The sequence below is a fragment of the Aethalodelphis obliquidens genome, unplaced genomic scaffold (genome assembly GCF_003676395.1).
Source record: "Aethalodelphis obliquidens isolate GAN/ISIS:26980383/991018 unplaced genomic scaffold, ASM367639v1 scaffold9, whole genome shotgun sequence".
Classification (NCBI taxonomy): Eukaryota; Metazoa; Chordata; class Mammalia; order Artiodactyla; family Delphinidae; genus Aethalodelphis; species Aethalodelphis obliquidens.
The window spans coordinates 18,635,553-18,649,419 of record NW_020837953.1 but is presented as its reverse complement, the minus strand read 5'-3'; the positions used below and the strand labels follow the sequence as shown (position 1 = coordinate 18,649,419).

The 13,867-nt window shown below is 37.0% G+C and overlaps 1 protein-coding gene across 7 annotated transcripts in view; it reads right to left on the bottom strand.

Annotated features, from left to right (window-relative positions):
* Nucleotides 1-13,867, bottom strand: part of FOXJ3 (forkhead box J3) — a 131,257-nt gene that overhangs the window by 32,634 nt on the left and 84,756 nt on the right. For 5 of the 7 annotated variants that reach the window (XM_027108911.1, XM_027108907.1, XM_027108904.1 and 2 more), the window contains exon 6: nt 2,620-2,721. The exons of the other annotated variants lie outside the window; for them this stretch is intronic. In XM_027108911.1, coding sequence (XP_026964712.1) covers nt 2,620-2,721 — 102 coding nt within the window. The remainder of the gene's footprint in view (nt 1-2,619; nt 2,722-13,867) is intronic. 7 annotated transcript variants of the gene reach the window in all.

Sequence of the window (13,867 nt, the reverse complement as noted above, 5' to 3'; positions counted from 1 at the left end):
TATTTGCCTGATAAGGTTTTCTTTTAATTAGTCCTTCTTGGGGTTCTCAGAACTTCTTGAATCTGTATTGTGTTATCTTTAATCAGTCTTAGAAAATTCAAATATTGCTTCTTCTCTATTCCCTTTTGCTTCTCTTCTGGAACACTAATGACAAGTTTGTTAGATCTTTTCCCTGTATCCCATTTATCTCTTAAGCTTCTCTGAATTTTCCATTCTTTTGTTTTTCAACCTGCATATTTTCTATTGACCTATCTTCCAGTTCACTGATTCTCTCCTCTGCTGTGTCTAATCTGCTGTTAAATCCATCTATTTAATTCTTAATTTCAGTTATTATATTTTTCAGTTCTCTTGATTCTTCCATACAGATTCCAATTCTGATAAATTTTCTATAATTCATCTATTTTCTTCAACATATTAGTCATAGTTATTTAAAAATCAATATCTAGATCACTTGTGGATATGTTTATACTATCTTTCAATCTTGCCATTTAATTATTTGGTCTTGTTTCTTGGAATGTCTGAAAATTCTGACTGAAAGTGAGACCTTACTTATGAAAACTTGCAAAAGCTCAGGATATGTTATCTTCCAGAAAGGATTTAGTTTTCTTTTGGCAAGTGGAATATTAGTGTACCACCCTAATAACAGTTTGAGACTGGTGTTATTTAGATTTGCTCTTACTTATAGAACATAATCTTTCTTAAGTATCAATTTGTAAAACTGGGGTGTTTACCATGGCTCCCTCTTTAAAGAACTACAACTTTTGCCCCCCCCCCACCTCTGTGAGACTGCTGAATTCTGGCTAGTGAAAAATCCACATGATTTGCCTGTGTCTGAGTTGAAGCACACACAGGTTAGGGATTAGCAAATGCCTTAACTGGATATCGCTTGCAAAAAGTTGAGGTAACTTCTGAGATTCCTCAGGATCTTGGTCCTTAAGCCCTGGCTCTTTGGTAGCCTCATACTCTCATTTTTACATCCCTAGCTCAGTGACTGCTCTAGGTTGTAGCTTTCTGTGCAGCCTCTATGCCATGCACTGAGAAGTGGGAAATGTCCCCAGGGAAAACATGTAGGGCTTATCTCAATGTGCTTCCCTTTTTTCTGAGATCTTTGCTTCTTAAGTCCTGCTTGTCTTTTTCTCCAATGCCTTTCTTTTTTATTGGTGGGCAGGGTGGTAATTTTATATAGATAGGGAGAAGGGTTAATCCGATACTAGCTATTCTATCATATCTGAAAGCAGAAGTCCCAAAACTCCAGTTTCTTTATTTAGTCACGAAGTCCCAGCATTACTACTTTCTAATTGTTTCCTAATAGCCACAACTGTCTATGTTTAGGCCTCAGTATCTCCTGCTTGGACTATCGCAAAGAGCAGTACTGGATACCTCTGATTCCAACCTGTCTATTTCACTGGAAATTCTCAAGTCTAGCTGGGTATCATTAGGGATGATTTTTAAAAGTACAGATTCCTGGGCCCTACCCACAAGGATAAAGTAACTGATTTGGTAGGACTGCAATGGAATCTGGGAATTACTACCACCACCAAACACACGTACACACTAACAACCCCACCCCTCCCTCAAGTGATTCTGATGGAATCAGTCCATGTATTGCTATTTGGGAAAAATTATCACTTTACACCTCAGTTGCCAGTTTCCTATCTAAATTGGAATTCTGATTAGTAACTCTGATTATAATCTGTCTTCTATCTGCTTATTCAATACCTTTTATCAATACAAAGATACTACGTATATTAGTGCAACTGAGTATGTATACATGTTTGTGTTTTATGTGTGTGCACAAGAAAGTAGAAGAGTGAGATTTAAAACAAAAAAAAAGAGCAACTGAAAGCAAGGGAGATGGGGAGAGGGTAAAAGCAAGACTGACAGACCGTATGAGTACAAGAGTGAGAAATATTACGGCTTCAAGGTGCTCATCATGGTCTAGTAAGGGAGGAAACAGATACACAGAACTGAGATATTTTATGAACCTCCCAGAGCCTTTTTAGGGTTTTGAGATATGAGATTAAGAAATTACCTTGTAAAGAAGAGATATTTGTACCCTACTAGGTATCTAATGAGTTAGCACAAAGTTCTGACCCTTGCTTCAATAACAAAAACAAAACAAATACTGCAGCAGACTACCACATACTACACTTCTGGGTATGTACCTAGCCTTGAATATCATGAAGGAGATTGACCACCGTTCTAATGGACTCTGAGTTTGTCTGAACTATTTATTTTACTGGATTCTGTTGACGCCCTGGTTATTTGTCAATCTCTTTTTAAATCACATATTTAGAGGGGTAATCAATGATTTTGAAACAAATTGATTCAATAAAATGCTGGACTCAAAAATTCAATGGGATTGGTAGTGTCAAGAATTTAGATTTAATATAGAGCTTCCCAATAAGCATCTTCCAATTTTTCTAGAGAATTATTTATTTACCTCTAACTTGTGTAAAGCTAAAAGCATTGTGGATTCAGCTTTCAAACTGCCATGTATGGTTTGGTCAAATTTATATCATCTTTAAACTCAACCATACAGAAATCTACTGTTACTATAAAAGCAAATTAAATGTATTACTCAATGACATTTCAAAAGTGTTCAAAAAATAGAATTACTTTGTTAGTCACAGTGTTGATTGCCAGAGTTGGAGAGGCACTTCCCGAAATAATACACTCCATTCCCAAAGAATCTGAATCTATGCTATATGGAGTTGAGGCCTAAAATACAAGAACAAAATAAATAATTATTAGCTCATAAAACCACCAACTTTAACACAATTTGAAGTTATTTCATCAAATTCTCCAACATCCAGTTTTGTGCTTTGTTTCTGAAAATAAACTTAAAATCATTACTGAATTCTCTTCTACTATATTTTATTATGCTACTAACCTGATAATCACCAAGTCCATTGGTATGGCTACTCCTTACCAACTCTTTTAACTGGCTGTGGGATAGGTTTGCAAAAATTAGAGATAAACTTCTGTAGTGGAGATGACTAATAATCGGGTAACACTCATTCTCCCCTCTTCTCCCTTTTAGCAATAGATCCCTGTAGTTATCAATGCATCTCTAGCCAGCTAAAGACCACCTTTTCCAGACTCATTTGCAGCTAGCTGTAGCCATGTGATTAAGGTGCAACAAATGGGATGTGAGCAAGAGTGATGTGTACAACTTCTGGGTCATGTCTTTGAAAGGAACTTGCTTGCCCTCCATCCTCTTTCCCTCTTATTGCAGGCCTGTGACACAGATGTGCTGGTGGTGATCCTGCATAACCAGAAAGCTGAGGGTAATACCCTGGGGAACACTGTAAAGATAAGATTAGAAGGAAACATCTGAATGACCTTGTGGAACAGAGCTGGTTATCCATCTGACTCACCTCTCAGCTTGGACTTTTACTTAAGAGAGAAATAAATCTCTCTGGTTTAAGCCTTTCAGGTGTAGTTTTCTCTTCCTTTGTCTGTTAATGCAACTGAACAATATCCTAAATAACACAATTTCATATACATTGTTTACAGAGCTAACATGGGTGTCAAAAATCAATATAGGTTTTCTACATTTAGAATTCTGGATATAGATTGTGACAACTCCTTTCTCTCTCTCAAAAGAAACAGTAATTTCACTGAAAAACATTTCTAAGGTTGATTTATTTATCACTTAATCCCTTGGCATGAATTTCTTTCATCAGATAATCCAAGAGGGTAGGGAACAGACATCTTGAAAAAAGGAAAAGACAAGGGTCACCCCAAGAAGGTAGAATCTAGTACTTACGTGCTGGGTACACAACTGAGAGTTAGGTGAACATGGAAAAGCACTTCAGAAATACAAATGGAAGAACTACAAAGACAGCTCTGTCTATGCCCCAACTTTGGTGTCTGCCAATTTAGCTACAATTTATGCCCCAACTTTGGTGCCAGCTAATTTAGCTAAATTAACACAGAAGATTACTTTAGAAAGCTGCAAATCTCATGTTCCTCTAACTCAACTCAGTCATCTCGCTCCAGACTACTGGTTCACTATCTAATTCTCACTCCTCCCCACTGGTAACAAGAAGCAAGCCTGTGTTGTGTGATTTCATGCAAATTACTCAACCTTTATACTCTTTTCCTCATCTATAAGAGGATTATGCCACTTCCTTTAGAGGTCTGTAAAGAGCATTAATGAAATAATTCATGTAAAGCACTTAGCATAGTACCTGAAATGCAGAGCAAGTGCTGGCTTCTATGATGACTACTAACATGTATATACTACTGATGCTGAGAACCTACTGATAGAGAGGAATATTCAATGGTGATTAATGAAAAAGGAGACAGCTTTGGTATGCGGCACTGCATTCCCACAAGACCAGATTCACAGCTTTAGCTAGAAAATCTTTTAATTAGATATTCTTCATGGACACTAAAAATCTGGTACAATCAAGAGAATAAAAGACATTCACAGAAAGACAGACACGATGAAAAGGCAGAGGGTTATGTACCAGATGAAGAAACAAGATAAAACCACAGAAAAAAAACTAAATGAAGTGGAGATAGGCAACCTTCCAGAAAAAGAATTCAGAATAATGATAGTGAAGATGATCCAGGACCTCGGAAAAAGAATGGAGGCAAAGATCGAGAAGAAGCAAGAAATGTTTAACAAAAACCTAGAAGAATTAAAGAACAAAAAAACAGAGATGAACAATACAATAAATGAAATGATAACTACACTAGAAGGAATCAATAGCAGAATAACTGAGGCAGAAGAACGGATAAGTGACCTGGAAGACAGAATGGTGGAATTCACTGCTGCGGAACAGAGTAAAGAAAAAAGAATGAAAAGAAATGAAGACAGTCTAAGAGAGCTCTAGGACAACATTAAACTCGACAACATTCGCATTATAGGGGTCCCAGAAGGAGAAGAGAGAGAAAGGACCTGAGAAAATATCTGAAGAGATTATAGTCGAAAACTTCCCTAACATGGAAAAGGAAATAGCCACCCAACTCCTGGAAGTACAGTGAGTCCAACACAGGGTAAACTCAAGGAGAAAAACGCCGAGGCACACAGTAATCAAATTGGCAAAAATTAAAGACAAAGAAAAACTACTGAAAGCAGCAACGGAAAAACAACAAATAACATACAAGGGAACTCCCATAATGTTAAGAGCTGATTTCTCAGCAGAAACTCTACCAAGCCAGAAGGGAGTGGCATGATACACTTAAAGTGATGAAAGGGAAGAACCTACAACCAAGATTACTCTACCAGGCAAGGATCTCATTCAGATTCGATGGAGAAATCAAAAGCTTTACAGACAAGTAAAAGCTAAGAGAATTCAGCACCACCAAACCAGCTCTACAACAAACACTAAAGGAACTTCTCTAAGTGGGAAACACAAGAGAAGAAAAGGACCTCCAAAAACAAACCCAAAACAATTAAGAAAATGGTCATAGGAACATACATATAAATAATTACCTTAAATGTGAATGGATTAAAGGCTACAACCAAAAGACACAGGCTTGCTGAATGGACACAAAAACAAGACCCATCTATATGCTGTCTACAAGAAGCCCAGTTCAACCTAGGGACACATACAGACTGAAAGTGAGGGGATGGAAAAAGATATTCCATACAAATGCAAATCAAAAGAAAGCTGGAGTAGCTATATTCATATCAGATAAAACAGACTTTAAAATAAAGACTGTGGGCTTCCCTGGTGGCGCAGTGGTTGAGAGTCCGCCTGCTGATGCAGCGGACACAGGTTCGTGCCCTGGTCCGGGAAGATCCCACATGCCACAGAGCGGCTGGGCCTATGAGCCATGGCTGCTGAGCCTGCGCGTCCGGAGCCTGTGCTCCGCAACGGGAGAGGCCACAACAGTGAGAGGCCCATGTACCGGAAAAAAAAAATAATAATAAAAAATAAAGACTGTTACAAAAGACAAGGAAGGACACTACATAATGATCAAGGGATCAATCCAAGAAGAAGATATAACAATTATAAATATATATGCACCCAACATAGGAGCACCTCAATACATAAGGCAACTGCTAACAGCTCTAAAAGAGGGAATTGACAGTAAAACAATAATAGTGGGGGACTTTAACACCTCACTTACATCAACGGACAGATCATCCAAAATGAAAATAAATAAGGAAACAGAAGCTTTAAATGACACAATAGACCAGATAGATTTAATTGATATTTATAGGACATTCCATCCCAAAACAGCAAATTACACTTTCTTCTCAAGTGCACACGGAACATTCTCCAGGACAGATCACATCCTGGGTCACAAATCAAGCCTCAGTAAATTTAAGAAAACTGAAATCATGTCAAGCATCTTTTCTGACCACAACACTATGAGATTAGAAATGAATTACAAGGAAAAAACACAAACACATGGAGGGTAAACAATACATTACTAAACAACCAAGAGAAGACTGAAGAAATCGAAGAGAAAATCAAAGATTACCTAGAGACAAATGACAACGAAAACACAATGATCCAAAACCTATGGGATGCAGCAAAAGCAGTTCTAAGAGGGAAGTTTATAGCTATACAAGCCTACCTCAAGAAACAAGAAAAATCTCAAGTAAACAATCTAACGTTACACCTAAAGTAACTAGAGAAAGAAGAACAAACAAAACCCAAAGTTAGCAGAAGGAAAGAAATCATAAAGATCAGAGCAGAAATAAATGAGATAGAAACACAGAAAACAATAGCAAAGATCAATAAAACTAAAAGCTGGTTCTTTGAGAAGATAAACAAAATTAATAAACCATTAGCCAGACTCATCAAGAAAAAGAGGAAGAGGACTCAAATCAATAAAATTAGAAATGATAAAGGAGAAGTTACAACAGACACTGCAGAAATATAAAGCATCCTAAGAGACTACCACAAGCACCTCTATGCCAATAAAATGCACAACCTGAAAGACATGGACAAATTCTTAGAAAGGTATAATCTTGCAAGACTGAACCAGGAAGAAATAGAAAATATGAACAGACCAATCACAAGTAATGAAATTGAAACTGTGATTAAAAATCTTCCAACAAACAAAAGTCCAGGACCAGATGGCTTCACAGGTGAATTCTACCAAACATTTAGAGATGATCTAACACCCATCCTTCTCAAACTCTTCCAAAAAACTGCAGAGGAAGAAACACTCCCAAACTCATTCTATGAGGCCACCATCACCCTGGTACCAAAACCAGACAAAGATACTACAAAAAAAGTAAATTACAGACCAATATCACTGATGAATACAGATGCAAAAATCCTCAACAAAATACTAGCAAACAGAATCCAACGACACATTAAAAGGATCATACATCACGATCAAGTGGGATTTATCCCAGGGATGCAAGGATTCTTCAATATATGCAAATCAATCAATGTGATACACCATATTAACAAACTGCAGAATAAAAACCATATGATCATCTCAATAGATGTGGAAAAAGCTTTTGACAAAATTCAACACCCATTTGTGATAAAAACTCTCCAGAAAGCGGGCAGAGAGGGAACCTACCTCAACATAATAAAGGCCATATACGACAAACCCACAGCAAACATCATTCTCAATGGTGAAAAACTGAAAGTATTTCCTCTAAGATCAGGAACGAGACAAGGATGTCCACTCTCACCACTATTATTCAACATAGTTTTGGAAGTCCTAGTCATGGCAATCAGAGAAGAGAAGGAAATAAAAGGAATACAAATTGGAAAAGAAGAAGTAAAACTGTCACTTTTGCAGATGACATGATACTATACGGAGAGAATCCTAAAAATCCCACCAGAAAACTACTAGAGCTAATCAATTAATTTGGTAAAGCTGCGGGATACAAAATTAATACACAGATATCTCTTGCATTCCTATACACTAATGATGAAAAATCTGAAACAGAAATTATGGAAACACTCCCATTTACCACTGAAACTAAAAGAATAAAATACCTCGGAATAAACCTACCTAGGGAGACAGAAGACCTGTATGCAGAAAACTTTAAGACATTGATGAAAGAAATTAAATTGGTACCAACAGATGGAGAGACATACCATGTTATTGGATTGGAAGAATCAATACTGTGAAAATGACTATACTACCCAAAGCAATCTACAGATTCAATGCAATCCCTATCAAATTACCAATGGCATTTTTTACGGAACTAGAACAAATCATCTTAAAATTTGTATCAAGACACAAAAAACCCTGAGTAGCCAAAGCAGTCTTGAGAGAAAAAAATGAAGCTGGAGGAATCAGACTCCCTGACTTCAGATTATACTACAAAGCTACAGTAATCAAGACAATATGGTACTGGCACAAAAACAGAAACATAGATCAATGGAACAAGATAGAAAGCCCAGAGATAAACCCATGCACCTACGGTCAACTAACCTATGACAAAGGAGGCAAAGATATACAATGGAGAAAAGACAGCGTCTTCAGTAAGTGGTGCTGGGAAAACTGGACAGCTACATGTAAACGAATGAAATTAGAACACTCCCTAACACCATATACAAAAATAAACTCAAAATGGATTCGAGACCTAAATGTAAGAGCGGACACTATAAAACTCTTAGAGGAAAACATAGGAAGAACACTCTGACATAAATCACAGCAAGACCTTTTATGATCTACCTCCTAGAGTAACGGAAATAAAACCAAAAATAAACAAATGGGACCTAATGAAACTTCAAAGCTTTTGCACAGCAAAGGAAACCATAAACAAGACGAAAAGACAACCCTCAGAATGGGAGAAAATATTTGCAAACGAATCAACGGACAAAGGATTAATTTCCAAAATATATAAACAGCTCATGCAGCTCAATATTAAAGAAACAAACAACCCAATCCAAAAATGGGCAGAAGACCTAAATAGACATTTCGCTAAAGAAGACATACAGATGGCCAAGAAGCACATGAAAAGCTGCTCAACATCACTAACTATTAGAGAAATGCAAATCAAAACTACAATGAGGTATCACCTCACACCAGTTAGAATGGGCATCATCAGAAAATCTACGAACAACAAATGCTGGCGAGGCTGTGGTGGAGAAAAGGGAACCCTCTTGCACTGTTGGTGGGAATGTAAATTGATACAGCCACTATGAAGAACAGTATGGAGGTTCCTTAAAAAACTAAAAATAAAATTACCATATGATCCAGCAATCCCTCTACTGGGCATATACCCAGAGAAAACCATAATTCAAAAAGACACAGGCACCCCAATGTTCACTGCAGCACTATTTACAATAGCTAGGTCATGGAAGCAACCTAAATGCCCATCGACAGACTAACGGATAAAGAAGTTGTGGAACATATATATAATGGAATATTACTCAGCCATAAAAAGGAACAAAATTGAGTCATTTGTCGAGATGTGGATGGATCTATAGACTGTCATACAGAGTGAAGTAAGTCAGAAAGAGAAAAACAAATATCGTATATTAACGCATGTATGTGGAACCTAGAAAAATGGTATAGATGAACCCGTTTGCAGGGCAGAAGTTGAGACACTGATATAGACAACAAACGTATGGACACCAAGGGGGGGAAAACCACGGTGGGGTGGGGACGGTGGTGTGCTGAATTGGGCGATTGGGATTGACATGTATACACTGATGTGTATAAAACTGATGACTAATAAGAACCTGCGATATAGAAATACAAACAAAAAAAACAACTAATACTAAACTTTCTTTGGGTTATTTGTATGGAAATATGTTAATATAAATGTTTCAGACATTACATGAAATTTCTAAAAATTTTATATGTTCCGGTATAATGTTATAAGTCATAATTCTAGTTATTACTTTAAGATGTATATCTCAGAAATAACTAAATTTCCTTGTCAATTGCATTATTATGAACTTTCATCAAATCTTTAACCGTGGTCATCTTTAAGTCTTGTCATTTACAGACAGTTCTGGGTGTACGCTGATGCTTTTGCAAAAATGTTCCTATAAAAGGGTTTCATCTTCAAGGAATTCATGGAAAAAACTCTGACAAGTACAGGTTTCTGGTAACTGACTATACTGCTGAACTGAATGAATAAGCATTTTCAGAACTCTAATGGAAAACTGATGAATTCATAAAAGTGCTAACAAAAGATCAAGATAAAAAAATTAATTACATGGGACTAAGTGAACTGATGAGGATGATTATAATTTTTGTGACTTTGTTTGAAAAAAAAAATCCCACAAGGACTCAGAGGCAAAAAAATATACAAATCAATTTTCACTGCAAAGTAAAGGAGCTGTTACAGTGGAGGATTACTGGACTGAATGTCAATATTATGACATAGTATGAGTGTGTTTCGTGTTTGGTAATTGCAATCATTGTTGCTTTTGTTGTGGTCATCCATTTACAATGCTTGGTGTCAGTTTATTTATCTCTTGTAAAAATAAAATACAGTGTGTGTAAGAGAAAAACCAAAAAAACAAGAGAATAAAGGACATTCTCTTTACATGCACTGATATGCTCAATAGTATGGTATATATTTTTATTTGTAGATACACTGATTTGATGTTATTAATAGACAAGTAGCCTGATTAGGAAAGCTAATTTAACTTGGAATCTACAGATCCCAAAATGTATTTGAATAACTGTTATTACTGCAGCCAAAACCCAAATTCTGGACAAAGAAAAGTATCAATGAATCTAATCTAGGTGGCATCACTCAGCTTATGAAAGATCCTTTCTGGAGTTTCCTCATACCTCATGTCAAAATCCTACTCATTCAGTTTCTACTTCCAGAACGGTAGTGTGACACCTACCTTCTGCTGATAACTACCAATTTGGGGTGGGGGAAGCGGTAAGGGACATGGGATGACAACTAGCTGAGGAGTCTGATGGATAAATAAAACAGGCAGATTGTGGAGAGAAGGCAAAATTTGGGAGAGACCTGCTTGAATTTCCTGTTTTGCTGTAGCTTTTTCCCAAGGTCAGGCAGTAGATGCAGAGTACGAGCAGCTAAAATTGTCTTTCTGTCAGTAGGAACTAGGGAAAAGAGCCCAGGTAAACACAACCAGCTACTAGAGAGAGAAAGGAATCCCACAGGGGATAAAGTCAAAAGAGATCCCCTGAAACTGTATATGAAACACCGCAAAAGTCTCAGGCTGACCCCTGAACCATGCATATGCAGATTAGAATAAGGCAGAAGCTTAAAGAATCAAATTGAAATTGGAACCACTGCCCACAGACGGTGAGAGAGAACTTACAGTTTGAGTCTAACATGGTTAACTGCCAGCTAAAATAAAAATACCAATATTCTACAGAAGATTATAACAGAACCCAGAGTCTCTATAACATTCATAATGTTCAGGATACAATCCAAAATTACCTGATATATAAGTAATAGAAAAATGAAACCCATTCTCAAGAGAAAAGATAATCTACAGAAGCCCACCACAAGAAGACTAAGATGTTGGAACTACGAGAAAAGGATTTTAAAGTAGCTATTATAATTATGCTCAGTGATAAAAAGGAGAAAAAATCCGAATGAAAATAACATAATAATAGAAATAACAGTGGAGAAATACAAAAAAATATAAAAAGAACAAAATTTACCAATGAAAAATATAATATCTGAATTTTAAAAGTCAATGGATAGACTTAATATCAGAATGGAGATTAAAGAGGAAAGAATCAGTGAACTCAAAGGCAGATCAACAGAAATAATCCAATCTAAAAAGCAAAAAGACTGATTCTTTTTAAAAAAGAGAAAAAAAAAGAAAAAGCCTCAGAAAGCTATGGGATAATCTCAAAAGGCCTAACATGTATATATGAGTTCCAGAAGGACAGAAAAGAGAGAAAACAGCAGGAAAAAATATGGAAGAAATGATGACTGAACACTTCAGAAATTTACTGAAAGACAAATTTACAGATCCAAGAAGCTCAGTAAACCTCCATCAGGATAAATTAAAAGAAAAATCACACTTGGATATATCATAACTGAACTGTTGAAAAATAAAGGTAGAAAGCAGGCAGAGAATAATGGCATATTACATAAAGAAAAAACATTGATTGGAAAATGTCTGAATTTCTCATAAAAATAATGGAGGTCATTAGACAGTGAATATCGTTGAAATACTGAAAGGAAAAAAAAATACCTAGGCTGTATATCTAACAAAAATATTATTTAGGAAGGCACATTTTCAGAAAAGGAAAACTAAGAGAATTTGTTGCCAGGAGATCTACAACATAAGAAAGTTCATTAGGCTAAAGGGAAATTATAGCAGAGGGAAACTTGGACCTTGAGGAATGAAAGCACCAGAAATGGTAAATATCTATGTAAATTTAAACCACCACTGTTTTCTCTTAGGTTTTAAAAATCACATATCTTTATTTAAGGCAAAACTTATAACACTGTCTTCTAACATTATCAGTATACACAGATGTAATATTATGGGGAATGGTGAGGAAAGGGACAAAGGAGACATATATGATTGGAAGATCTCTACATTTTATATGTACAATATTAACTCTGAATAGACTGCAGAAGGTTAGGAATATATACTGAAATCCCAATATATAAATATAAAAAGAGGTATACCTAAAAAGCCAGCAGATAAGAATACAAAAATATATCCAAACAATCTAAAAGGCAAGAAAAGTGGAAAAAAGGAACTAAAAATACAGAGTGTTACCAGAAAAACTGGGTTCGCCTCTTGGTGGGTGTAGAGCTAAAAGACACAACCAAGGCAAAGAGTGGGAGAAGGAACGATTTATTACTTGCAGCAAGTAAGGGAATCTTTCCCAAAGCAGTGTCTCTGCCAACAGCAAAAGTGAAGCAAGTTTTAAGCTAAGGGTACATGCATATTCATGAAGGGGATGGGGGTGGGGCCAGAGAGTCCAACCTTTACTTGACTGAAGTCACTTGACTGAAGGGTCAGAAAAGGTCAACATCATCCTCCCTTAGGTTCCAGTTGATCTGGTACTTGAGCGCCTGCCAGAGGGGTTTAAATTCTGCAAAAACAGCCCAAGAAAGCACTCGGGCTAGCCTTTGAAACAGAATTGGGAATGTTACAACTGATTTATTATCTTTGCTATTGTCACTTCTCATGACTGGTAACAGTTTGTTCTTTTGTTCTCTTAAAGATAATTATTACTGAGACCTGTTCAAGAGCAAGCATTATGGCCAGGCTTAGATCACAAAATGGCTTAGGTCAAAAATGCTTTTTCTTATGTCAAGAAAGCCATGTCTGGTTCTCTTTCTCTGGGAACCCCCTACCTGCTTATGAGATATCAAACAGAAAACAGTATCATTAATTACATTAATAACAATATCGATAATTATGTTAGGTAGCTAGTCAGACAGGAGGGGGTCCCGCCCCACCCTGGATGGTTCATCTTTCCCTGCCCCACCTGGACACTGGTGATTGGAGCACACCCAGAGTCCTCCCTCTTGTGGTCAAGGACCACCACTAGGTTTCCAGCCATATCAGGACCAAGCAAGATGAAACCACCAGCACAGGTTGGCGCAGGCACACCAAGACCTAAAAGGTGACTCAAGGTAACATAGGGTTCATTATGCTTTATAGGTAATAAATTAGCATTACAGTTTTTGCATCCCCGCCCCCCCACTGTGGGTTTCACTTGGGTGCTTATGAGTAAGCACCTGCGCACTAAGAGAAAAGTGATATAACCTAAAGCTGTCAGTCAAATGATGCAAGACACGGAGGAAACACCACTCTAAAAAACCCAACCCTACCCCATCATGAGGCTGCTTCTCATTTCCAGACAGCCCGCTTTCATCCTTTCTCAGGAGTGTACTTTCGCTCTACTTAACAACACTCTTGCTACTTAAAACTGTTCTATGCCTTCTCGACTAAATTCTTTCCCTTAAGAAGGGCAAGAACTGAGGAAATCACCCATTTTGCCGGTGACA